The following is a 25,735-nucleotide window of genomic DNA, read 5'->3' on the forward strand; positions in this document are numbered from 1 at the left end:
TTATCAGTGTTTTAAGTAATTAATACTGTCTGTACAGAAGTACACACACACACACACATTTTCAGAACCGCTCGTCCCTTACGGGGTCACGGGGAACCGGAGCCTACCCGGCAACACAGGGCGTAAGGCCAGAGGGGGAAGGGGACGCACCCAGGACGGGACGCCAGTCCGTCACAAGGCACCCCAAGCGGGACTCGAACCCCAGACCCACCGGAGAGTAGGACTGCGGTCCAACCCACTGCGCCACCACACCCCCTGTACAGAAGTAACCATTTGCAATTGCATCATTCAGCCAAACAGCATACTTTCAGTAAAATTACTCAATGTTTTCAAACAATGTCTTGTGGCATTAATTTTAATTTGATAGAACGCACTGACAAGATTTTTTTTGTTGCTGGAAGTTCTGCGTGATCTTTTGAGATCACAATCACAGTGTAGGCTATTAGCAGTGCAACCGGAGTCCCCCAGAAGAGCACTAAGCAGAGCCAAGGAGAAGACACAGCAGATGGCTAAAAATATATCAGGTGCATGACCTAACTTTACAAGGTGGACAAACATTATCATATCATGACGCTGTGTTTTCTGGAAAGGTTAAAAGACACATGAGTTGTGAAGATACTTAATAATGGTTTGGAGGGGGAGATGGACTAACAAAGGCTCTTGGGGAGTTGTAAACATCTTAACCTTTGACCTTTTTTCTGACACTTGACCTCTCTGCCTAAGGCTTAAGGAGTTGCTCATTGGTTGTCTAGCTTGGCTGACAACTCAGTCCTTGTTGGTTTGGGAATCAGTGATCCCAGTCTTGTCATACTCACGCCATAGTGATCACCATGAAATCCAGCCAGTTCCATGGGTCTCGAAGGAATGTAAAATCTCCAATACAGAAGCCTCGTGACAACACCTTTATTAGTGCCTCAAATGTGTAAATACCAGTGAAAACATACCTGCAAGAGGAAAAAAAGACCTTTAAAGGTTCAAAGGCCAAAACTGTGGTCAAATTTTGCTCAGTTATTTCATTAGTAATCTAATGCTATGTCAGATGCTTCAAAGAATGACGTTATCAACACTTCATATGAGAAGAGTAGGCAATGTAATATGAAATATGAAACCCCCTCCTGAAGTAGTGCCTACAAAGTTTCCATGCTTAAGATGTAAGTGTTTCTGCTACATCTAACTGAAGGCATAAACAAATACTTACTCTACAATTTTATTCCATGCTGGAGGATCGCTCATTGTCATGAATACACAGTTTGAAAGAATTGTCACCATGATGAACATGCTGAACAATTTAATGTTGAGTCAAGTATAATGTTCACGTGTTGGTATATAGCAGTTGGTACTAAGATGCAGACAAAAAAGAATCCTTACACAGTGAAATTTATACATTATGAAGAAAAAACTCAACAGATCTTTAATCAATGTGAGCTTTTAAAAAAGGATATGGATGTATGAGAACTCTGATAGCTCCCCTCCTTAGGATGCTGAACGGGCTCAGAATGTAGCAGGCAGGTTCTGCATTGAACCTGTAGATTGTATTCCCTTTGGTGATGACTATGAATGTCTGGAAGTCATAGAGAGACATGTTAAGGCTTGCAGTATAGTCTTATCAGTACAGACTCAGGGAGTACAGAAAGAAGCATCGATGAATGTTAAATAGCAAACACTGAATTAAAAATAATGTGCTTTTTTTAAAAAATATTTACAATTACATTTACTTATCAGACGCTTTTCTCCAAACATACACCTGAGGGTCACCATGAATACCAAACAAATACAAATAGAAAAATACAATGAATGCATTACATAGACAAAATCCAAACTAATGATACTGTTGATTATTGGTGATACAGAACAAAGAAATGATGACACAGTTAAATTAATTATCATTTCACAATTTAACAGTAAAACTTATTTGGGGTACATGAACATTTGGCTGTGAATGTCAGGATTGAAGGTACAAGGCCTGGACTGACTTTTTGTGCTTTGTAATAAGGATCCAGTTCTTCGAGGGGGACGTTGAGCAACTCAGGCGGTGGGTCGCCATAGATGAAGGGCAGGGTCTTGCCAGCCTCGAGGTCAGCACTTGGCTTGGGAAGGTCCTCCTCTGCCACCTCTACATGTTTTTTGAGCTCCTGCTCTGCCTTCTCCTCAGCCATGCGCCGCTCGATTTCCGCCAGTGACTCCGGGGTAAACCGGCGGAAAACATCGCTGCCAGTGGGGGGGAGCAGCCTTGCCATCTTGGCATTCTGCAGGGAGAGAGCCTCCACCACCTCGGGGTCCCTTAACAATGGACTTCAGAGAAGAGGGAAAGAACGGGAGAAAGGTGCTGAGCAGAGTTCCCAACAAATCTTGTGTTTCTGCAGGTTTTGACTAAAGACAGGCTTTTAATGTATTTTTACACATTTTTTTATTCCTCAAATCTACAGATAGACTCTAACTCCTGGAAGTTCTGCTACTAAGAGTATCACAATTTCAGGATACTCATCATTACCAGTGTACCCCCAGTATCTGGGGACTCTTTGTATATCTGTTCTCTGCTAGCATGCCTGATGAAGCTAATCAAGTGATTAGGCATCAAGGTCTCTTTTAATATAATAAACATAAAAAGTGGCTGGGAGTTCCTAAGGAGAGAGGTGTAGCAGTTGCTGTACTTTTGCACAAAAACTATTCCTGACATTGTTGATTTTCCTTTCAGGTTCCTTCCATTGGGTTCTTTTGTTTATCAGCCCAATATGAATTTCACAGAGCCACCAGAAGAAGACATAAAAACTTCAAGTCACACTGAAAAACTACCTTGCTTAGATGGAGGTCATAAAATTCTGACACTTCACAAGGAACATTAAGGTGTTTATTTCAACTTTCAGCCATCCGAGCGTCATACGCTGTAGTGTAACAGCCTCCAAAACGAAAAAGAGTGGCTGAAAACCTAATACTGTAGCTGTGGAACTTACTGTCATGCTGGGAAATACTGAAGTTTTTAAATCTCTTTTTACAGTTTTATACTACCAATTCTGTATTCTGCTACCCTTGTAATGTATGCTGGTTTAAACGCTGACATAAGGCGAACTGAATGAACTTTGAGAATCACATGTCTACATCTATATCTCTTTTTCAACTTTTTTAGCACAAACAGATATTGTTATAAACAGTATAGTTAGTTTCTTTTAAAAGAATAATGTTTGCAGGAAATTTTACATTTTCATCAAATTTCACTTTGCTATTACAGTACTGTATTGTAAAAAGCAATTTGGTTAACAGGTTTTTGCTCAAAAATTCCCTGCTTGTTTGGGTGATAAAGGTTTCAGGGCTGAGTTACCACTGTTATCCAACCACAGGTCTCTATAAAAATCTGATTGATCAACTGTACCCCAAATACATAGGATTATTATATGAGCATGTTAGACAAAATAAACACAAATTATACTCGATGCAAAAGCCTCTTAACCAAAGAACATATCTATTTTTTTCTCACAGTGATATAAAATTGAACTGAAGATGACTGTATCTTCAGAAAAAGGATTTAATTTAGAAAGCTAGAAGAAAAAGATGCAAAGGTTTTGCACATCAGAGCAAAGGTGTGGAACCCAATGTGTTTTCGAACATCCTTCAAGACTCAAGCTTCTGTAGCTACCAGCACAATGTCTAAAGGAAACTGAGGACAAGTCAGCATCCTCACAAAAGAGACATCTCCACTTACAGCTTGCGAGGACATATTTTAAGGTTTTTGCTCCTCTTCACACGCGCGGCTCGGTTTTCCAGCCAGTGGTCCAGCAGAGGAATGATTTTGCCAACCATGGCTGCAGGTTTCTCTCAGTGTTCAGCCACTTGTTCAGTGCACACGGTCTGGTCTGAATGAGCCCCCTTTTTCATGGGGGAGCCAGTTTAAGAGTGCGCTGTCCACTGGTGCCGGATGAACAGGGCCAAAGCTGTATAAACACTCCAAAGTTCTTGTTCTGTATGGAATTCCTGACGTTTGGCCAAAAGTTCAGTCTCACTGGCGACCCCAACTCCAGTTACACCCCCACTGCCACCGAAGCATGCTACAGTTCTCATCAGAGACAACAAGAATCCTGGTTTTTGTGACCAACAGTGTTTTACCAATTTTTTAGGTCTCCAAAATTAACCAATTCACTTCTTTGGCTCTGGGTCTCTTTATATCAAAATTTTCCTTCCGTGACACCAAATGCCATTCACATTAAACTGGTGTGGAAGAAAATAGCCTGCGACGCAGAAGCAGTGAACACCCAAGTTCTTGTAATTTTTATTTCACATCATATCTTGCATATGTAGATGCCACCGCAACCTGCACATGTTTAACAGATTTGCTTATCAGTACTTTTCTACTTAGTTAAGTTCCCTCAGTCTGCGGCAGATACACAACGCATTCTAAGAACACATTTTAATTTTAAAGCAATTCTAATCATAAAGGCATATGTTTAGGTCAAATTTAACACCACACTGGCTATGACACTGGTAAAGATCTGGAATTTGGTTTATGCTTGCCAGTCAAATTTCCAGTTAAATTCCCTTTCTGCATTATTAATTTATTCAGTATGGAGGTAATGAAATTCATTTACCACCAATGGTGACAAATAAGTACAGAAAGCAGAACAGGAACTGATTTCAATCAAGAGATGATCAGATGATCTCAGTAGGAGTTTAGATCGGCAACAAATATTAATCTATCTCTCTTTTTAGTGAGTAGCAGCACATCTAACAGCATCAGTCAGCACCATTTTGGTGTCTTTGAACAAGCGGCTGAACACTGAGGAAAGCCTGCAGCCATGGTTGGCAACATGCCGTCTGCCTAAATAAAATAAATGAGACGATTAATACATTTTAGATTAATCAATTCAGAGAGAGAAGACTACAGCAGAAATGCTGCAGACATAAATATGAAGTCTGGGGGTTTTTCACATCATATCTTGCATACGCAGATGTCACCGCACCCTGCGCGTGTTTAACAGACTTGTTTATCAGTACTTCTCTATTTAGTTAAGTTCCCTCAGTCTGCGGTAGATACACAACGCATTCTAAGAACACATTTTAATTTTAAAGCAATTCTAATCATAAAGGCATATGTTTAGGTCAAGTTTAACACCACACTGGCTATGACACTGGTCAAGATTTGAAATATGGTTTATGATTGCCAGTCCAATTTCCAGTTAGATTCCCTTTCTGCATTATTAATTTATTCAGTATGGAGGTAATGAAATTCATTTACCGCCACTGGTGACAAATAAGTACAGAAAGCAGAACAGGAATTGATTTCAATCAGGAGATGATCAGATAATCTCAGCAGAAATACTGCAGACAGAAATATGAAGTCTGGAGGTTTTCCTTCCTCAAAAAGATTCATTAGCTCTAATTACCACAGCGCCAAGGTTATAAACTGCGGTGGCATCCTCCTAGAGGTCAGTCTCTAAGGCACTTGTTAAATTGCTTAAGTTGAAATGTTTATAAAGAAAAAAAATATAACTGAAACAACGAAACAATAGTAGTAGTAAAAATAAATATGATGCCTGCTCTCCAGATTTTCCAAGTTCATGCTTGAAACTAATTATTTCATTAAAGAATGAGACATAGGGAGAAAACAACTTCATCCAAGGGCACTGAGTTGACAGGAGAACAAAGTCTTGATTCATTACCAAAGGGAGGTGAGAGCCATGTTTACTGGACCAATAAAGACCTCTTTTCTCCCACAAAGGAACAGGGACAGATTAACAGAGCCTTCCTTTCTTCTTCACTGCACACTCCCCTGCTGGCTGCACACACTGTACTATGTTGCTGGTTTTTTTGGGGGAAGTTGGGGACAAGACTTCCCAAAGATCCAGTTTATTTCCAAGAAGATCATCTTACAGGACCTTTCTGGGAAAAGGCTTTGTGGGAGCGCAATGTCCAAAATTATCATGATCACGTTTGGCCGAAATCCTGCAGATGAAAAAACATGAGTGTGTCATCTGAAAGATACTGATAAACATACTTATGGTATAGGTATGCCATCAGCCAACACATTTGTGAATTAGCAACCCTGGGGGGAACGGTTTTTGTCATAATGTAATTGGTAATTGACTGTGACTAGTTGAACTGTGGTAGGTCCCACAGTGACTGAGCAGGTAGCCAGAGGTATCCAGTCCTCCTGGTTTGTGTACGAGGCTCGTACACACACACAACTCCAACGCTAGTCGAACAATATTCCAGAAATAAATGGAAGGAGCACTGTAATCACTGTACTAATTGAGTACAGTCGTACCCCAAGGTACGCTCATTCGGTTTCAAGAATTCAGCTTTGCGAAGAATTTTATTTATGACTCCTACTTTATCTTATGGTCAATTCCTTTGTGTTTACAAGGACTGAATTTGGATTTTATGGAGAGAGCTTAAGAGCATGACACCAGAGCAACCATGCAGAGTTCTTTGCAGTTATCGTATGACGCGTGTCGCATCCACTTCTCAACCTCCATTAGAATTTGTTTGCCAGTGTCACCTGTTATAATTTCAGTAATCATGGTCCAGACTGTCAGCTCGTTCAGAGAGTGTAAATTTATTTGCATTGCTTTCTTTTGTATTTACTGTTCCGTTGAAGTCAACATTGAATCGATACATAGAGCATCGTTTTGAAGCATCCCCTGAAGATTAGGTACAGAGAGACAGAAATGCTCTATATTAAACATACTAAATCCAGCCTTGAACGAAGGACAGGAACAAAAACAAAACACAAATGAACCCTGTGCAAGTCACTTCCAACCATGGAACCCCTGTCCACAGTTTGCCACCGAAACGAACATCCTATAATGCACAGCAAAGCAAACAAACTCTAAAAAGAACCTATGAGAACATTACCAAACCAGTAAACAAACTCAGCTCTGACTCAACAATGACAGAGCTGAAGGAGAACAAGTTGTACAGTAGTATGGAACCATTCATGAAGGGAAACCTTGTTGTGTTGCAGTAACTAATGTTAACTGTTGAAGTACTTAAGTCTATTTTAATGAGATTTATTGATATTTCAGCATCAATGGGTGTCAGTTCTGTTGATAAGAATGCATAAAAATTTCAGTTCTTAAAACTAATAGTAACTAGGTTTTTGATTTATGAGAATTCACTTTATGAATATATATATATGAATATAAATTACCTTCGCAAGACGAGGAAGACTATAACTGGAATTGTAGGGGAACCTCGAGAAAGTGAGACCTGGTGTGAAGCCAGCATGGAAACCACAAGAAATGGAGCTCAATAATAACTAAATATACACACACACATTTTCAGAACCGCTCGTCCCATACGAGCCAACCCGGCAACACAGGGCGTAAGGGGACACACCCAGGACGGGACGCCAGTCTGTTGCAAGGCACCCCAAGCAGGACTCGAACCCCAGACCCACCGGAGAGCAGGACTGTGGTTCAACCCACTGCGCCACTGTGCCACCACACCCCCCTCTAACTAAATATATTACGGTGCAAATGAAAAGTTCTGCAGGCTTTACTGGATGCTGGTATCCTATGGCTGGGCATCCTTTGGTCTCTGATGCTTGGCCCTTGTGGCATCCTTGACCTGGACTAGGGCTGGTACCCATGCAACAAAGTGGGAGTCTGCCAAGGGGCCCACTGGGGGCTTCAGATTCATCTTTGCACTTTCCCACAGCACTATTCATTTACATCGTATTACTTATGAGGTTACCAGAGGGTGATGAGCGAGCAAATGTGCTTTGCCTAAGACACCCACTAGATATACTGTGACCACCTACTACCCCAGCTCCATGCAACACAGCTTTTACTTTAGCCATTCGAGATAAGCAGGAGATACTTAGATCCAAAAGTTCTCACTCATAAGCTGCTGAACCAAAAATATGCTTAGGGCCATTGAAATTAATACTGATAGGAACATAGGGTACTCACAGGGTAACACTGACATCAGATGAACAGAAGACCACACAAATCAAAGGGCTGATAGTACAAATTCAGATTTTGACATCATTAACCCAGCACACACAAGACGGGGAGGACTCGAAACAGGTGGATCCTACAGTCCAGATGTGACTTTGTGTATCTTGTGGTTTTTTCAAACGAGGGAGGAAACATGGCCAGACAGCGGCCAAGATGGTGAAAGGCAGGCGAACGGATGCAGATACAGTGGCTGCGCAGCTGCTGCAGGCAATCATGGCGTCAGGTTACGGCCATGCGATGACTCTGCTCATTCCTCCTCCTCCCACACCCTTCAATAACACACCGCCCTGATAAACAGGCATGTACTGAACCTACCTTACTGGCCTTCCCTGCCTTGTCTGTCTGCTTTACACAACAATTCCACCGTGCTTCTGCGTGAGTCCCCCACCCCAACACCTCCCTCCTTCAGGGGACCCTATCCCCCTTTCAAATATCCTGCCAAAGATGGGTGACAGCTTCTATTTTTTCCCATACCTGTTAGGCTTCATGGTGCCATTCTGGACCACCATAACCCAGGGCTCCAAGCACCCAGCAGGTGTTCTCTGGTGTTAGAACATGCTGTCAAAATACACTTTCTAAGAGCTTTCCTTTTCTGCACATCTATATCCTTCTATCAGAAAGCTGGACCACTTGGGTCTGTGTGACGCAATGTAGCCAGTGAGAAGTCTTGGGATAGCTGAGGCCGGCATGCTGCCCAGAACTGTCAAGATCAAGCGGATCATCTCCATTTGCTGACCTGTTAACATGCCCAACACAGCCAGCCCTTCTGCCTGTAAGCTGTTAGTCACATTGCCAACAGAAGAGGTTGTAAACACAAGTAATGAACCATGCATTTGTAGTTATTATTTCTTAGCTGTTAGCAGAACCTTTGATCCAAAAACACAATGGCACCCATTCAAATTACTGCAGGTACTTTTTCCAAAGACAATAAAGGCAGTGAGCCTTCTAATAGCAACCTACAGTTAACGTGCTCTTAATCCCTACTATTCTTCCAGCCCAACTGCATTATCTATCCAAACAGAAGCTCAGCCCATAGCCTGTCCAACAACCAATCCGTCCCAAGATGGGAAGCCAAAATCGGTGTACTCGGTGAAGGTCTTCATTTCCGGTAGCTCATCTTTCAATGTTATCACTCCAAAAAAGAAGGCACCTCAATGCTATACCTGTAGCTTATGTTATAAGAAAGATTTTTTGGCTTGGATCATACTGATAGCTGACGAACGGAAGTCTGGCAAGGGCTCACTTGGCTCGGTTGAACAGGCACTGCACAGTTAGCTATGCTGGTTTTCCATGTCCCGAAGTCATAAACTCTGGCTGTCTGGGCCACATCTAGAATTAGACTCAAGTGCAATAAAAACAACTTTGTCACACAGATGTAAGGAAATACACAGTGCTCAGCTCACAGTATTTGGCAAGAATGGAGACCCTTGTGTTTCAAAGCAGTTAGTTATGAGCTTGAGAGCTGCAGACAGACAGACTTGCTCATCTTGAATTTAAAACCAAGTAAACCAAAATCAACATGTTTTTGCACATCAGTGAGAATGTATGCGTTGGGCTGAGGACTGCACAACTGAACTACTGAGTGTGGCCACCTACATATGTTCCTATTCACAAACTTAAGACTCTCAGCTGTAGTGTTTTATGCACAAGCACACAAATAATCCGCTGACACCAGAGACCTGTGAACTGAAAGACACTGAACCTACAGCCCACAAGTACTTTACACAGACTGAGGTCTATAGGGTGTGAAAATTCCCCATGGGTAATCTGAGTGTAGATGCCAACATGTTTAAATGCACAATACACATGAACAAGATCCTAAAATTAAGTGTTCTGTATAATTTGTAAACAATTCATTTTAACATAAGTGAGAGCTTTTGTTACTGACTTCTGTATTTATAACTGAAAACAGCAAAGAGACTCAGTGCTTTACTGGCAGAACTCATTTGCAAAACAATCACACACCAAAATCCAGCAAAAAATCCAAAGTGACAGTATAACAGAACTCCAAATTATGTCTTGTAGCACAAAAATCAATAATTTACATTTATTATGTCATTTTCTGCAGCTGTAGGTCAGCAACTGATACACCTTTTCTCTGGCCAAAACACTGTGAAAAAGCTCATGGGTTCTTATTAATTACCAGATGTGATCAGATGATAAATAATATAAATATTGAAATATAAAATAGATATAAATTTAAATAGATATAAATATTTTATTTTAGATTTTCATGAGCAACTTTTTCAAGTTTTTCTGCATCACTGAAAAAAACATAAATTGCTTTCCTTTTCTATACCAATATGCTGACTCTATGTATTGTATACAAATATGTATGTCACACACACACATTTTCCAAACCGCTTGTCCCAAGCGGGGTCACGGGTAGCCGGAGCCTACCCGGCAACACAGGGCATAAGGCCGGAGGGGGAGGGGACACACCCAGGACGGGACGCCAGTCCGTCGCAAGGCACCCCAAGTGGGACTCGAACCCCAAACCCACTAGAGAGCAGGAGCCTGGGCCAACCCACTGCGCCACCCATATGTATGTCATTGTATACAAAATACAATGTATGCAGCACCTTAATGATAGTAATTACATTTACATTTATTTGTTTAGCAGATGCTTAATACATTGTATGTAATACAGACGCGTAATTTATTGTATACAAGGTCGTTGCTCTCACTCAGAAATAATGTCGCATCTGGCAATAGCCTGGCAGGTCGTAATTGAAAAAAACAAGAATGCAACCCCCCCAGACACTGACCCACAGGTCTGTGTGTAGTATGAGCACATAGTGGTACCCTGTCTCAGAGTTTTCACACGGGGTCAACTCTCATACCTCACGGTGCACTCATCAGCATCTTGTCAACCCTGCTGTTGGTCTTCATCTCTCAAAACATGTCCGTTGCTCCCCTCATAGGCAACAGCACATGACATATAGGCTGTACAGAGGTGACAACTACCACAGTCAAGCCCTGCTGGTTAACTCCGAAGTTCAGTATCTCCTCGGTACAACAGCAGATCCTCGAATAAAAGGTGTATGTTTCTGGTGCAAAGCACAGTCTCCATGCCTCTACTTTTTCAGACCACATTCTCACTGACAACATGGCTGAGGAGCACATGAAAGATGAATGTGTATAATACACTATATAGGACAAGAAGTAGTTGGTGGTCAGATGCAAAGTTACCAGATGAAGTCTTTCTAGGGGCTGTTACAAAATTTTCTTAACCTCAAGAGTTCCAGCAAAAACACTCAGCTTGTATGAAAGCGGAAAAGTGTTTATGAATGAAAGATTTTGAATAAAAGAGCCACGTGGAAATAAAAAATGTCAGTGGAAAGAAGGGCTTTCTTTTACAGCTTTCCAGAGAACTATCTGACAGCAGTCATAAAGGGACCCATCTCTGAGTAGAAATGCCTTCCTATTGCTGGACCACCAAGGAAGACCCTTGGCCACTAGTCTGTCTCTGACTGAGTCAAGGTGATAATGGACTGGATCAGGAAACTGACATCAAGGTGTGTTGAGGTATTACTACTTCTTGTCGGTAAAATCTTGGAAAATCTGCAATGAATACTTGTAATGCAGTGGGTGTGGTGGCGCAGTGGGTTGGCCCACAGTCCTGCTCTCTGGTGGGTCTGGGGTTTGAGTCCCGCTTGGGGTGCCTTGCGACGGACTGGTGTCCCGTCCTGGGTGTGTCCCCTCCCCCTCCGGCCTTACACCCTGTGTTACCGGGTAGGCTCCGGTTCCCTGTGACCCTGTATGGGACAAGCGGTTCTGAAAAGGTGTGTGTGTGTGTGTGTGTACACTTCTAATGCTTAGTGCATGATGCTCTTCTTGACTTTAACACGATGTCAAACCCACCAAAGACCCAGCAAAAAATACTTTGGGATATATTTCAATGATTTCTAGAAAATTGTCTAAGTCTTAAAACTTAACATGCGGTGTCTTTTAAAAGCACGTCCTCTCTGAGGTGAATTCTGAGTTAGTAAAAATGTCATCGAAATATCGATACTTACCTCATTACAACATTATCAGGACATTAATCTTCTTTAGGTAATTTTAATTGTATTGTCTCCAAGATTTAGGTAAAAATAATGCCACTTTCAAACTGATGTACACTAACAAACTAAGTAGAGTACCTGGAAATATTTGAATGCAGCATCAAACGGCTTACAACACATGGCTGGAGATGATGGACATGTACACTACTATGATGTGTCCGCCAACCCAGTGCCAGGACTCATGATCCCACTAGATGGGTAGGGAATCTGTCCCCAGTCATCTGCATCCATTACAACACTGAAAGGGTAGTGTGGAACTCCAAACTGGCCAACTGAGTCTCTGGCTCAGTTACACAGAGGCAGGTCATAAGTCTGGTTGTTCTGGAACATGTCACTGTTGTGCGCCAGTGAAGAACACTAAAAAGACAGACAGTCCTTCGGTCTTGGCATCATCTGAGCCATTCACACACTGGTTATGAAGCCCACTGATGGACAACCTGACCACAAGAGGACACTGAAATAACCCCCGAGTCCGCAGACAGTTCGTTCTGTATTCTTGAGACTAATCATAGCTTCAGGTTAAAGCTTCCCTATGTGATGAGGTAGAGAAGCAGGCATGAGGGTTGTTTGTCAGTGGTGGTGGGGGGTTAAAATTACATGAAGGGGGGTATAATGCTGACAGGTAGCAATATTGCGAGGGAACAACAACCTGATCTACAAGTCTAATGAGGGCTCTTGGGGAGAGTCACGTTCAGGACCGCTCACACACGATGCCCTGGCGTGGACGTGGGCAGCCTTTGGCTTGCTGGGATTGGCACCGCCAAGGTTCTGGGCGGAGCGTGGCTCAATAACCATGCCATTGCTGCACTATAAATAACACGGCCCTGAGGGAGGTCAGGTGAGAGCAGGGCCAAGCTGAGAGACAGGTGCTACCCCTTCATTTGCCCCAGTACTCCCCTCTCTCAGGTAAATGTCACAAGGCCAGTCTCAGACACCTGTGTACAACCTTATATCTTGTCCTTTGTTCCAGAAAAGGGAGTAAATGCTGAACTTCAGTGAATAATTTCAAATAAAGATGTTTAAGACCTTTTTGGTGTTTGACACCTCAGTCAGAAAGTTGTGTGACACGAAAGCTACAGAAAACTGCTTTCAACCAGCAGTTCGTCCAAATCCCAGACGGGTGTTGTTATTCGGCCCTTGTCCGACTGGACAATAAACGTATGGCAACAAATCTCGCTGCACGAATGAAAAAGTGAAAAACTTAAGAATGAATTGTCCGTAAAGAGAGCCGTCTCGGTTCCTTTTCGATATAATTCAAGGCTGTCCTTACAGAGTGCCGTTTCAGACAACAGCAAAGATGAACAGAAAAGCTCTTCCCTTCCGGAAAATAACGCGGTTATTAAACTCACACATGCACTATTCCGCGGCAAGATGGAGGACTGCTCACAACATGAAAACCTGCTCATATTTTTCTTGTAACATTCAGCACATCTTTTACACTGGAGCCTGGGAAAGCTTTAGGCCCAACCAGAAATAAATTACACACAGGTGCTTTTGCCCTAATACCACAGTACCGTGCGTTCTTGCTTTTCGTTATAGTTGCAATGACTTAGAGAAGGGGCAGTTATTACGAAATGGATGCAATCATGCGCACGCTGAACTTTAATAGTAAATCAAAAACAGCTTGTGATGTGTACAATTTCAAGCGGTGACCTCACAGTGACGTCACAACCACAGAACGTGCCCTCAGGAGCGCGAAAAAGGTGTCCGCCCGCGAAAAGAGGAGATTCCCGCCGCTCTCCTCGTTATTGTCATAAATTTCCATTAACAGGTGCATCACACCTGTTAACTTACATCCGCCCTGGTACTTTTAAAAAAAGTATGTTGAGACGCCCACCCCCCAGAAGTGCCTAACATCAGTGGGTTAAGCAGCCTGACGCACGCGAGTGAACACGAGCGGTTTCAGATGCGCGGAAAAGGTCGTGCAGGTGAATTAATGTTGAAAAAATTATTTCAAGTGAGCTCGGAGGGGGGTCAGTAAACGCCTTGCAAGCACACCTGAGGCACCGGTGTGAGCAGTGTGAATAATATAGCAGAAAAAGTGAAGCTGAACCCCCCCCCCAAGATGAGAAGTGCTCTTCTTCACACCCATGCCGAGCACAAGTCAAAGCCCCGCAGCAGCAGCAGGACAAAATAAAAGAGTAGATTAAAACAAAGAAAAAAGGAGTAAGAAGAAGGCGGAGGCCGCGGTACCTCTGTTTACCTTGCACAATACCACGGTTTTTACTCCAGAAGCCACGCTAGACCCCGGTGGTTTTAGTGTCGAAGCCTTTCGCTCAGGAGGCTTCACCCCGTCGCGCGCAGCTCCACGCTGAAGCGCAGCTGCTGCTGACCAAGGGCTTCACTGTCTTCACTGAAACCTGAGAGCTGCTTCAGGTAGGGCGCCCGCTCGCGACACCCGCACAAGTGCAGCAGAGCTTCGAACCCGTGCGACCAGGGTGTCGCGCCGGGTGCGTTATGTGCATTTCGGACACTTTTGCTAAAGACATGATGATTCTGGATTCTCAGGCAAATCGCCTGAAGCCCTCGAACACTGCTGCACGCGCTCGACGAGTTACGTGACACTACTTTGCCTCAGTCCTCGTGCGCTACCTTCCTCAAAATAAATAACAGAGCAGTGACAGCCCGGCCGCGGCGGCATTTATGTCGCTTTTGAGCGCCGCGAGAAGCGTCTGTGAAAGAACGCGTGCGGCGTCATGTACGTTTTCTTTTTTTTTTTTTTTTGCGGAACAGAATGGCGACGCGCTCTTTCACTCGTGGTCGCGCGCTCGACTACCGCGCGTGTTTCCCGCGCTAATGGCCCCGCGAGCGCCTCCTCTGCTCGGCCGCTGCGAATTCCCGCGGGAAAAGCGGCAGATTCGGGCGCGCGGAATGCCGCCACCTCCACTTCCGCCAGCAGGGCGGCGAACTGGCACAGGTGCCTCAGCAGCAGAACTTACCGATAATGCGATTAGCAATTTGCAGCTGCAAAACAATGATGCTAGGCAATTAGTCGGGCGTTTGCATTAATGTATCGTCCATAAGTATGTATATGTTCACACTGACCAAGCACAATACCATTTCACAGGCAATCCCTCCCTTTTTTGTGGTAAATTACGTTCTAAGAGACTGAACTGCAGCAAACAGAACTCAGGCAGTTTTTCACATATGATTTCAGTATATTTTGTGGTTTGCAGCTACAAGGCGGGTTCATCGTTAGTTGTTTTTATTTTGCCAGTGGCTCCCCTCAGACATTGGTCAGGAGAGGTACATGAGCGCCTGATCGCGAACTCTTCGCTTGTGAGATCCGGAAAGATCTTTCCCAAGTCCCCGTTTATCCGAACGCTCGAGGGACGACAGGCTTTGAAAGAGGTGACAAGTGCAGAAGAGCTCCGACGAAATGCGGCATGGTGAAAGGCCCTTTGTTTGGCCCCGGAATGAGAAAAGCCTAATGAAGTCTAAAAATCACATTTCTATCCCATTCTGCAATGGAACATGGAAATGGCGAGCGTCCGCAGCACTGCAAATGCATTCATCCTTTATTCATCGACATCAATAAGACTCCTTCATCGAATCGCGCTCGTTTTGGCTACGGCCTTTCGTGAGGATCGCGGTTCTGAGTGTGTTTTTTTTTACATTTTTTTCCCACTTTCTCACAAAACGCTCTTCTGTGCTGTGCGACCGGCGTCCAGCCCACCGACGTGGAACGGCAACGTGGTTGAGGCTGTCCCTCTCGCACCCTCACGCACTACTTGCTCCTTCTGTTGCTCTCCTCCTTCTCTCCTTTCCAGCCCTTCCAGCCACAGACCGAGCCAGAATCCTCCCTGCTCTTGATGTCGGTACAGCAGCTGAGCAGTAATTCAATCCAGGGCCCGATCACACTCTCTGATGATGTTGCCATATTCTAAGAGAAGGAGCGCTTGGCTTGTCGGGCGCCACGAGCGGTCTGGGATGATGGCTCGTTCGGGAGAGGAGTGACTGCGTGCCACACACAAGCGCCCACTACAAACAGCACTGCCTTCGATTAATAAGAGCGCGTAAAAACAAGCATCTCTCACGATCAGTCACTGACAAAGTTAGTTACATAAGAAAAAAACACAGAGAAAGACAATATTATAATATCATAATTTAATGCACAAAACAAAGTATTACACGAGCATATAATTTCATCCAGAAGAGTTGTAAGATCGAAGGGGGGTGCGGTGGCGCAGTGGGTTGGACCACAGTCCTGCTGTCTGGGGTTTGAGTCCCGCTTGGGGTGCCTTGCGATGGACTGGCGTCCCGTCCTGGGTGTGTCCCCTCCCCCTCCGGCCTTACGCCCTGTGTTGCCGGGTTAGGCTCCGGTTCCCTGCGACCCCGTATGGGACAAGCGGTTCTGATAATGTGTGTGTGAGTTGTAAGATCATGTGGTGGAGTTTGTATACATTAAATGAATACAAATCGCACCTCCTCAAACTTGAAAAATATATTACTAATGATAAAAATGCTGTTTTAATAAGTTGAGTGATATAATGTATTTTATTCCATTGGATATTTTTCAGGGTTTACTGGTCCTCAGAAATGTTCCTCCAGGATGAAGGAAACGAATAAAATAACATGGCCATCAAACAGAGAATCCTCCCCTCGGCAGTCAGAGCTACATGATGCTGTCACTAAGGGAAACCACATCTGTGCAAACAGCCTCTGCCAGTACAATGCGTCCACTTTATTCCAACATTTTAAAAACGGTCAAAAGACTGCAACTATAAATATGTTCCAGAATGAGCTTATTTATGATGGAGTAATCTCATACAGGCATCAAAAAGAACTTAGGACACCAAATAATGATACATTTTTTAGCAAACTTTCAAAGAAATTCCCCGGATTCTTTCAGAGTGCTTTTTTTTTCTTTCCTCGTATTCTTGTAGATACTACTGGGAGAAAGAGCTGAATGGGGAAATTCATTGCTCATATTTTTGTTATTCTAAGAGCCTGGCTACAAGTTCTCAGATGTTCAATTTATTCATTCTGCTGTGTTTCCTGTGATCTTACTTCCTTGCTTTTTGGTTACATGACCTGAAAACTTTACACTTCTATGTCTGAAGAAAAACACATTAAAGAACATAATATTACTTATCTATTTATCCAAAGCATATAAGCTTTACCTGTATGTACAGTTCCTTAGTCTTTGCAATATGTTTGAGAATGATCTGCTTATAAAAGTAGGTGCACAAAACTTCACCGATCGCTTGAGAAATTAAACATTGCCTTCAGTGTAAGTTGCATACTGGCATGAACATAATGTTAATACATAATGATATGTAACATACAGTGCCTGCAAAAGTTACCATGCGGCTTTGCTGGTTTGCAAACGTTTTTCCTGACAATGAGTCCAATACACGTCAACAGCGCCCCGCTGCGGTCAGTGTGTGTATTGCGCCAGTGAATGATCCATTGCTCATATGGGCGCCGCTGAAATTGTCGGGCCTTCATCGTTCATTTCTCTTCAGGACTTCTCATATAATAAGCATTAATCATTTGTAAAATGCTTTTTTTATCCTTTACTGTGACGTGTACAGACTGCAAACTTCATCAAAAACAAAACTAAGTCATGCTGGATCATCTGAAATTTTAAAATGGTAGAGAGAGTAGTATAATCAGGAGGTGCGGTGGCGTGGTGGGTTGGTCTGGGTCCTGCTCTTCGGTGGGTCTGGGGTTCGATTCCCACTTGGGGTGCCTTGCGACGGACTGGCATCCTGTCCTGGGTGTGTCCCCTCCCCCTCCAGCCTTACGACCTGTGTTCCGGGTAGGCTCCGGTTCCCCGTGCCCTGTATGGGAGCGAGCGGTTCGGACGGACAGAGAGACTGTAAATGAATTAGGAAGAGAGTTAAAAAAAAAAAAAGGATGGACTGGTAATTACAAGGGACCTTTGTGTTACGAACGACTGAGTTGGGAATTTTTAAAGACGCAAACTCTTTTCATACATTTTTTTTTTAACTTCCTTTCTATTTTCAACTTTTTTTGCTGTGTAGTGAACACAGCCTGCGTTTCCTCAGCCTGCAGACCCAAACGGGCGACGTGTGTAACACCGAATCACTTCGGCTCATTTTCACCGTGTTTACAGCTCGTACCTGCTGTTCCTCAGCGCTGAAGAGCCGTATCAAGACAAGGAACACTGCAGATGTTCAGGGAACGAGTCATTCGACGACAGGGGCAGGAGTTTGCAGAGATGACGCTTTTTAAAATTCATTTTAATTTTAATAGAGCTCAACGTTAAAATGTTTAAAAACATAGTGTATTTTTTAAATTTATTATTGCTACATCCAAGATTTTTACAGATCATCTTCAATCAAAGAGAAATCAAGATGTCTCTGCTGTTACACTTTTATTGATTGTATAGTTAGGAAAGCAAACAAAGTGGGCAGATGATGATGAATGTTACACCGATGTGACACATTGACAGTGAGAAAGAGGCTGTGGAGATTATGCATTTTTATTTTCAGTAATTTTAAAGTAGACTTTCTTTTAATGTTCTTTCAGCATAATAAAAGGCGACAGGAGTCCTACGATGAACTGGTGTCGCGTCCAGTGCGTACCTTGTGTCACAACCCTGTCCATGAAAGAGAGATAAATTAATAAAAGTCTTGCAGCAAATGTGTAATAGATTACAATTTTATCTGAGGCTTGAGCAAAACCTAACATGTCAATAAATTAAGGGATGTCTGCATTCTTAAGCACTGACTATGGCTCTACAAAAAAACAATCAGGTTATGAAGAGACTTCTTATCCCAAATGTGTTTCTCCATTAAGGACCCAACACATCACTTAGTTTTGTAGCCAAAGCTGTAACCCGAAAGGTCACAGCACTTGACTCTCTTGTACAGCTCCACAACTGACTAATTTGCATTATCTACAGGAGGAGTCTGGACATTCAGATGACACCCGTGTCCTTGAACACCTTTGTTTCTGGATTTTTGCACCATCCCGGTGCTGTACTCACGCGGACTTGCTTGAGCTGTGTCTTGAGGCTGCAATGTCAGAGAGGACCCAGCAGGGGGCAGTCTGTCCTTCAGCTCGCTCGCTACCCATAACCGCTTGTACGAATATACTGTGCGGTTGCGGTGGTCAGGAACCCTCATGCACTCAGAGTCACACGCTGCACGTGGAGCACGTCTTTGGACTGCAGGAGGAACCCTGCGCACCCAGAGGAAGCTCACTTGAACACAGGGAGAACACGTAAACTCCGTGCGAGCCACTGCGCCACGGCGCCACCCACTGTCCCACAGCGGAGCAGCAGTTTGCTGGAGTAATTTCTCTGATTGACTCAAGCAGCAAATGACAGCAGCAAAACACACCTGTCCTGTTTAAGGGAGGCACACACGTCCCACGAGCCGACAAACATGCACATGCACTCTGCTGGGGGTAAAAGTGACAGCTGAGCAATGAAATACTTAAAAATAATAATTACAACTGAACAAGAAGGCAAGGTGTGCACTTTGGAGCTTCTCTGCTGATTATTTTTGTTTTCACAGTTAAAAAGATACGATCTACTAGGTATGTCAATCTATTCCACCCATTTACAACAGTCCTACTCAGCCTCGAAATTCACCGTGTTTTTAAATGGCTCGAAAGAGGCTCCGCTGCCACTGCGGTGCCATTTCCGAAAGTGTCCTCGGTCCGGCTGTTAAGGAACCAAGTGGGTCGGCTCTTCCATCCCAAGGTCGGCGTAGGCCCTGGCCTTTCGCTCACAGACGTTCGCTCTGCTGCTCAAATGACAACCTGCCAGCGCGATATGAAACAGCAGACAGCGAAGAGATGGTCTGCAAAAGAAAATCCTGCACTATTTATTCATGTATTTATTTATCCAGTGATTTATACACCTGCCGAGGAAACGAAGGGCGCCGAATGTATCGGGAGGAGAAAGCAAGTGAGAAAGAGGCCTTTTTTACAGCAGACACCCAAAGTCCTCTGTCACGCTTTGGTGTCCACACCTCCACCTTGACTACAGCGCGGGGTGGTGCTGTGCGTTCGCTGTAAAACACCGCACGTCCAGCGTGTGGTCTCCCTTCACCTCACGCAGCACCTGCATCCCCCAGACTGCGAGCAAGAGAAGCGCGAATGTGCCACGATCGAGGACGGGAAGAAAAGCCAACCCCAAAAATCCGTGGAGACCCTCGTGTCTAAATAAAGCCTGGAGTCACCAGGGTACCGTTTCTTAAAAGGACTTGAGTGGGAGGAATAAGATTTAACAGAAGCGTCTATAAAAAGCCTCTCGTCCCGTCCCGTGCCCTTCTCCTCCTCCTTGGGGTTCCCCTGTGTATTGTCTGAGCTCCTCCTAGTAGAGCACTTCCTTTTTTGTCGAGTCTTGCCTTTCAATTCACCATTATCACTTCATTGTTGTATTGGCTCATCCAAAGGACCCGTGACTCTTCTTCAGGTGGGGAAGACGGGGGGCACCTGAAGACAGGGTTTACCTGCTCTGCCCTGGAGACAACGGCGGTCCTTCGCAGTAAGTCTTTGGCGCTTTGACTTCATCTCCTTATATAGTAAGGGGGTCCAGCTCCTGGGGGCTGGGCTGGTGGGCACTCCTCTGGAATGAGGTGCAGACCGGGTATAAAGCCCTAGGCAAGGGGCCTCTGATCTCCGTCATCCGGAAGCCCCCCGCCGCGACGTCTTTCCCTCCCCCTCCTTGTCGTTCCTCAGAGGAGCACCTTCCCACTTGGAAATGGCGCCCAAAAAGCCGGAGCCCAAGAAGGAGGCGGCCAAGCCAGCCCCGGCCCCGGAGCCCGAGAAGCCCAAGGAGCCCGAGTTTGACCCCAAGAGCATCACAGTGAGTGCCGCGCCCATGGACGTGTAAACGGGAAAGGTGTGCATGTGGTAAAAGTCAGAGTCCACCAGTCAGTCCGTCTTCTTCTCTGTCTATTTGCTACCACGGGGTACGGCACTGGGCTTAATTTTCGCGCCAAACTACTGTTCGTTATTTCATTTCTTACCCAAAAGTGTATATTTTAACCAGAGCTACTACGGTTAAGCATCTTGCTCAAGGCCATTCCAGAAGGGCACCTACTAAGCAACCTACCAGATGTTTCTCTCAGAGAGAAATCTGAATTACTCCAAATTAGCGTGTGACAGGAAAAGGTTAACAGGTTGCAATTACTGCGGTAAACTCAAAGGTCCTTCCACCAATGCCCAATGCCAGACAGCTCCCTTAAAGGGGATGGGGAGCCTACATTTGTAAGTCGATGAGAACTTTGCGGCTAGCGGCACACAGTAATGTTTTCGTTTCATAAAACAACTTTTACTCCAGAGATAAAATTTTATTGCAGTGGCGTCATACGTAGAATATCTTTATAAGCGATTGTGTAATGATTTTTCAGACCCCAAGAGAGTCCACAAATGAAAAAGCTAATTAGTTAATAACCACAAAGATATGAATCATTCATAAGAAATGGAGCGTATTCATGGTGAACGTGGCTTTCCCTCCACCCGTCTGAAAAGTTCGAGGGCACGGCAGCTTGACACCTGTGCCGCCACCTGGGTCTCCTAATGGACGTCAGATCTAATCCCCCATTTGGCTCCGCATTTGCGTCTCCAAACGGCTCCCACGGTACAATTTTGCATTCCCTCTCTTCCAAAATTACCAAGCAGTTTGTCCACAAGAGACGAGGGATTAATTTCCTTTTAATCCCCTCCTAACAGAGAGGGGCTATTTTAAGACCCAGGGTGAGATGGGCTTGTGTTGGCACCACTGGCCAGGTGTGAAGACGATGATTCGGAACACGGACCACTTTCCCGGCTTCTTCGCCTGTGTTTACGATGATAAAGGAGTTGATTGTTTTCTCATGTCAAACGCAGGCATCGTGGTTCTTTTCCATGGAAAATCCATTTATTTCTCTTCGAAAACAAAAGACAGACAAAACTCTGTTAGAAATGCAAAAATAATGAACTGAACGAGGGACTCGGACCTTCATTAACTCTTAAATCAAGAACATTCATAATCCGAGTTTAGTTTCTTGTCACAATTGGTTTTCGATTCAGAAGCACGACGTGATTTTTGTTAGAAAATAATTACTATTCTAAATGCTTAACTCTGGTATTTTTCACCCGGTTTCTCTCCATTTTCCTGTCATTTATATACTGATGAAATATGAATAAATACAATCACCTAATTTAACTATTCGTATAAAATATGAATAGTTCAAGAACTGCTACAACTCAGTGGGGCCCAAACACACTCAGATATGTCTTTCATGTTTAATTATACTCCGTGTCATTTTAATCATTTTAAATATTCGTGTTTCAAACATGAAATGCAGCCTTTATAATAAACAGTAACATTATTTTTTTTTTTATCTTTCTCAGATTGAGTTCACTGGAGAACAGATTGAAGGTAGGATTAATAATTATTTACAGATTTTTGGCTCCGCATCATTTTTTAAAAGCTTGTAGAACCTTAAAATACATGTTGAAAATGAATTCGGTGCTTTCTGAGAGGAGCGGGACACATTTGCGTAGAGTCTGTGTCACGACCGTGTTACTCGCCGGCTTCACTGGTCGAGAGCCTCTTGGCAGCGCGCTCCCTTCTCTCCGCGCAGAGTTCAAAGAGGCCTTCATGCTGTTCGACAACACCCCGACGGCCGAAATGAAGATCTCGTACGCGCAGTGTGGTGACGTCATGAGGGCTTTGGGTCAGAACCCCACCAACGCAGAGGTCATGAGGGTTCTGGGGAAACCGAAGCCAGAGGGTCAGTGCGCCGGTGCTCGGCTCGCAAAGACACGATTACGTTCAAAATGTACTTTTACATGAGCGTTCACAGCCTAAAAGTATAAAATGCACCTGCTATGTGGACATCGCTATTGCCTGTACGCAGAACACTTGTAACCCGAAGGCTGTGGCTTCAAATGCCCAAGATGGCCTGGCTGTAGTACCATTGGGTGAGCCACTTGAAGCGTACCATAGATATCCAGCCGCATAAATGGCTAAAAAATTTGTCACTCTGGATAAAGCAGTCAAGTAAGGATCTAATCGTAACAAGAACAACATGCCCTTTATGCAGCGATAAGACAATACCGGAAGGAGAAGGACTCCTTCAGTCACTCTACTTGCCTCCTGAAATTTGCCAGATGTCCCACACCTCCTCATGGACCTCTTTCTCACCACGCTCTCACAGAAATGAACACCAAGCTGCTCGACTTCGAGACCTTCCTGCCCATGTTCCAGCACATCTCCAAGTCAAAGGACCAGGGCACCCACGAGGACTTCGTGGAGGGGCTCCGCGTCTTCGACAAGGAGGGCAACGGCACCATCATGGGGGCCGAGCTGCGCCACGTGCTCGCTACGCTGGGTGAGAATCGACGGAAAGCGTTGATCAGAGTGCCTAAAGACGCGAATGTGTCGGCTGAAAGACGGCATCGAGCAAACAGCGAGCGATGCAAACAGTAGGCACATGAACTTGGGATTTAAAGGTTGCTCCATTCTATTCCATGTAACATGTGACCTGGAATTTCAGAAAGAGACTTGCTGCTGCTCCTTCTGGGGAGTTACTCTGCTGGGATTGTTCAAGTAACCTATCCTGCTCTATTAAGGCATGTTACCGTTTCCTCTGCAGGTGAGAAGATGAAGGAAAAAGAGGTGGAACAGCTGCTTTCGGGACAAGAGGATGGAAATGGCTTCATCAACTATGAAGGTGGGAGGCCATATCCTACTCTAAGGAACATCCTGGAAAATGCATCTCAAAATGCGATTGATTTTAATAATACGGTATTGCTGCACAGCTGCCACCGATATCGGGGTTTTTATTTTGGCGGCTCAATTAACTACACTCAGCTTTTCACGTCCGGACTGGCTACGAAAAAAAAAAATTAACGTCCTCCTTGCATTCTGTCTTTTGCAGCTTTTGTCAAACACATCATGTCCGGCTGAGCGGTGAGCGAGAGCGTTTCTTCTGACGTGACTTCAGATCCAAACTCAGAGACCCGGAAGGTGACAGAAAGTGACACCGAAATCCTGCTTTTCTCTTTGCAGGGTCCGAAGCGGCTCCGAGCCGAGGGCATCCGGGGGGGGGGGAAACTGAGCCTCCTTCTCCAATGTTTACAAAAACTCCAATATCGAGGCGGGGTCCGAAGCAGCAAACCCGAACGTTCTTGGTTTCTCCAGTGCCGCGAGAAGCTGTCCCTTCACGTCCGTCCCTGTGTCACACCAAGTCCCTCCTCGCCCACCAATTTCATGTTTTTTAATTTATTGGCAGTTACTCCGGTGGCTGATGCATAAACAGCTATTAAACATTGTAAAACAATAAAGCACCGAAGTGGGTTTGTCTCATGGCTGCACGGAAACTGGAATACGGTCATTTCCTTTTGTCGCTCCGCCGGAACACAAATCAAACACTTATAATGAAGACACACAACGATGACCTGAACGTTCGTGGAGCAGGCCTGCGAAAATGAGCGCACGCGTGCAAACGGACACCCCTGCCCTTGGCTATTATGAACTCGGGCGAGAGAGAGTGCCTGCAGATGTACTCGGTGGCACCTTAGCGCGGTAAATATGAAGATAAAGGTGTACGGTTTTACAGGTGAAGGGCCGGACACACCCAATAGGCAGCGAATGACTGTTAAATGAACAGTGAACTGAAAAGACATGCTGAGTTGGGAACAATGAGCAGAAAGCGGCCGTGACGCACCGAGCACAACCGGACCGATGAAACGATTACTTCTGTCACGTAAAACTGACATGTAAAAATCCCCGCCGTTGACGACTTGGACGGCCGTCGCTATTGAGACCTCAGCCGCTATGCGAGGAATCTACAACGCAAACGGGCGGCAAATTCGGCCCTCTGGGTCACCGCCACGAAGGCAGTCGCTTCCTAGTGACGAAAGAATTTATATGCCGTAGTCCGTTGGTATGTAATACATCCGTATGCGTGTACGCGCCGAAAAAGACGCACGGCAGCGGAACACAATTTTCAATATAAAAATACACCGCGTAGCACGCGTCTCCTACGCAGAAGGACCTTTATGTCAGCGGCACCAACTAAAGCATAATTAAAGTTTATGGATTGCAGATATGATGGAAAAAAACTTTCTCATCTGCCCAAGTTTCCAGACACGCCGACCCATAGACGGCTGTATGAAACGCCGAATGATTACGTGTTACGTATTTCTCGCCGCTGCTGAAAGAGCGAGCAGCGTGCGTGACTCGGTGAAAGCGAGATCTCCGACACGTGGGAACTGACGAAGGTGAACGTCCCCCCCATTAGGGAATGCAGCGACGGAGGAATTTCACCGCATGTGCTGCAGGGATGGGCTGCGGTGCCGGGGTCGGCTCGACACCGGATCCAGGCCGATCCCCTGGACAATAGTCTCAGCCCCGGACGCGCTCCACAGCACCGCCGCATCACGGAGCTCAAAATAACCCTGTTCCTCCTCCCTTAGCAGGGCTGCCTTAAGTGTGCCCCAGCGCAGAAAAACAAATTCTACAGCCATTTGCTCGCAGATCGTACCGCATATTACCACGGTTTTGAAGCTGGGGGACATAACAGCATCCTGCTTCCACTTTTGTTGCTCAGCCAGGTTTTTATCCAGATTGTCACACCACCATTATTAATTTAAGCGGCTGGAACAATATGGGGTTTTAGGGGTTACGCCTTGGGATTCTACGCGGGATTCGGATGAGCAGCTGTGAGGTTCCCAGTGTTGGTCCGTAACTACTACGGTACCTGCTGACCTTTCATGTAAAAATACAAAAACCAAGAAGACGGAACA

General features: G+C 44.8%; 2 protein-coding genes across 5 annotated transcripts in view; one reads left to right on the plus strand and one right to left on the minus strand.

The window, feature by feature from the left end:
• Positions 1-14,330, minus strand: part of scn4ab (sodium channel, voltage-gated, type IV, alpha, b) — a 29,781-nt gene extending 15,451 nt beyond the window's left edge. The window contains exons 1-5 of one of the 2 annotated variants that reach the window (XM_018764503.2): positions 14,217-14,330; positions 1,974-2,292; positions 1,443-1,561; positions 1,199-1,288; positions 816-944 (exon numbers count right to left, since the gene is read on the minus strand). In XM_018764503.2, the coding sequence (XP_018620019.1) occupies positions 816-944; positions 1,199-1,288; positions 1,443-1,561; positions 1,974-2,237 (602 nt within the window). In that variant the 5' untranslated portion in view covers positions 2,238-2,292; positions 14,217-14,330. Of the gene's footprint in view, positions 1-815; positions 945-1,198; positions 1,289-1,442; positions 1,562-1,973; positions 2,293-3,697; positions 4,127-14,216 lie in introns of those variants that run through there. The other variant, XM_018764502.2, reaches the window with a different exon arrangement.
• On the plus strand, positions 14,317-24,321 carry myl4 (myosin, light chain 4, alkali; atrial, embryonic). 3 transcript variants are annotated; one of them, XM_018764506.2, is made up of 8 exons: positions 19,587-20,480; positions 20,675-20,801; positions 22,334-22,361; positions 22,567-22,716; positions 23,143-23,316; positions 23,581-23,658; positions 23,866-23,897; positions 23,997-24,321. In XM_018764506.2, exons 2-7 carry the CDS (start codon positions 20,697-20,699, stop codon positions 23,892-23,894), a joined length of 564 nt encoding a protein of 187 aa, XP_018620022.1. In that variant the 5' UTR covers positions 19,587-20,480; positions 20,675-20,696; the 3' UTR covers positions 23,895-23,897; positions 23,997-24,321. The 3 variants fall into 3 exon arrangements, with proteins under 3 accessions (XP_018620020.1, XP_018620021.1, XP_018620022.1); XM_018764504.1 differs by lacking the exons at positions 23,866-23,897; positions 23,997-24,321 and adding an exon at positions 14,317-14,389 and having other exon boundaries at positions 20,389-20,480; positions 23,581-23,848; XM_018764505.1 differs by lacking the exons at positions 23,866-23,897; positions 23,997-24,321 and adding an exon at positions 14,352-14,389 and having other exon boundaries at positions 20,409-20,480; positions 23,581-23,848.
• The last annotated feature ends 1,414 nt before the right edge of the window (positions 24,322-25,735 follow it).

Source organism: Scleropages formosus, chromosome 8, assembly GCF_900964775.1.
Source record: "Scleropages formosus chromosome 8, fSclFor1.1, whole genome shotgun sequence".
Classification (NCBI taxonomy): domain Eukaryota; kingdom Metazoa; phylum Chordata; class Actinopteri; order Osteoglossiformes; family Osteoglossidae; genus Scleropages; species Scleropages formosus.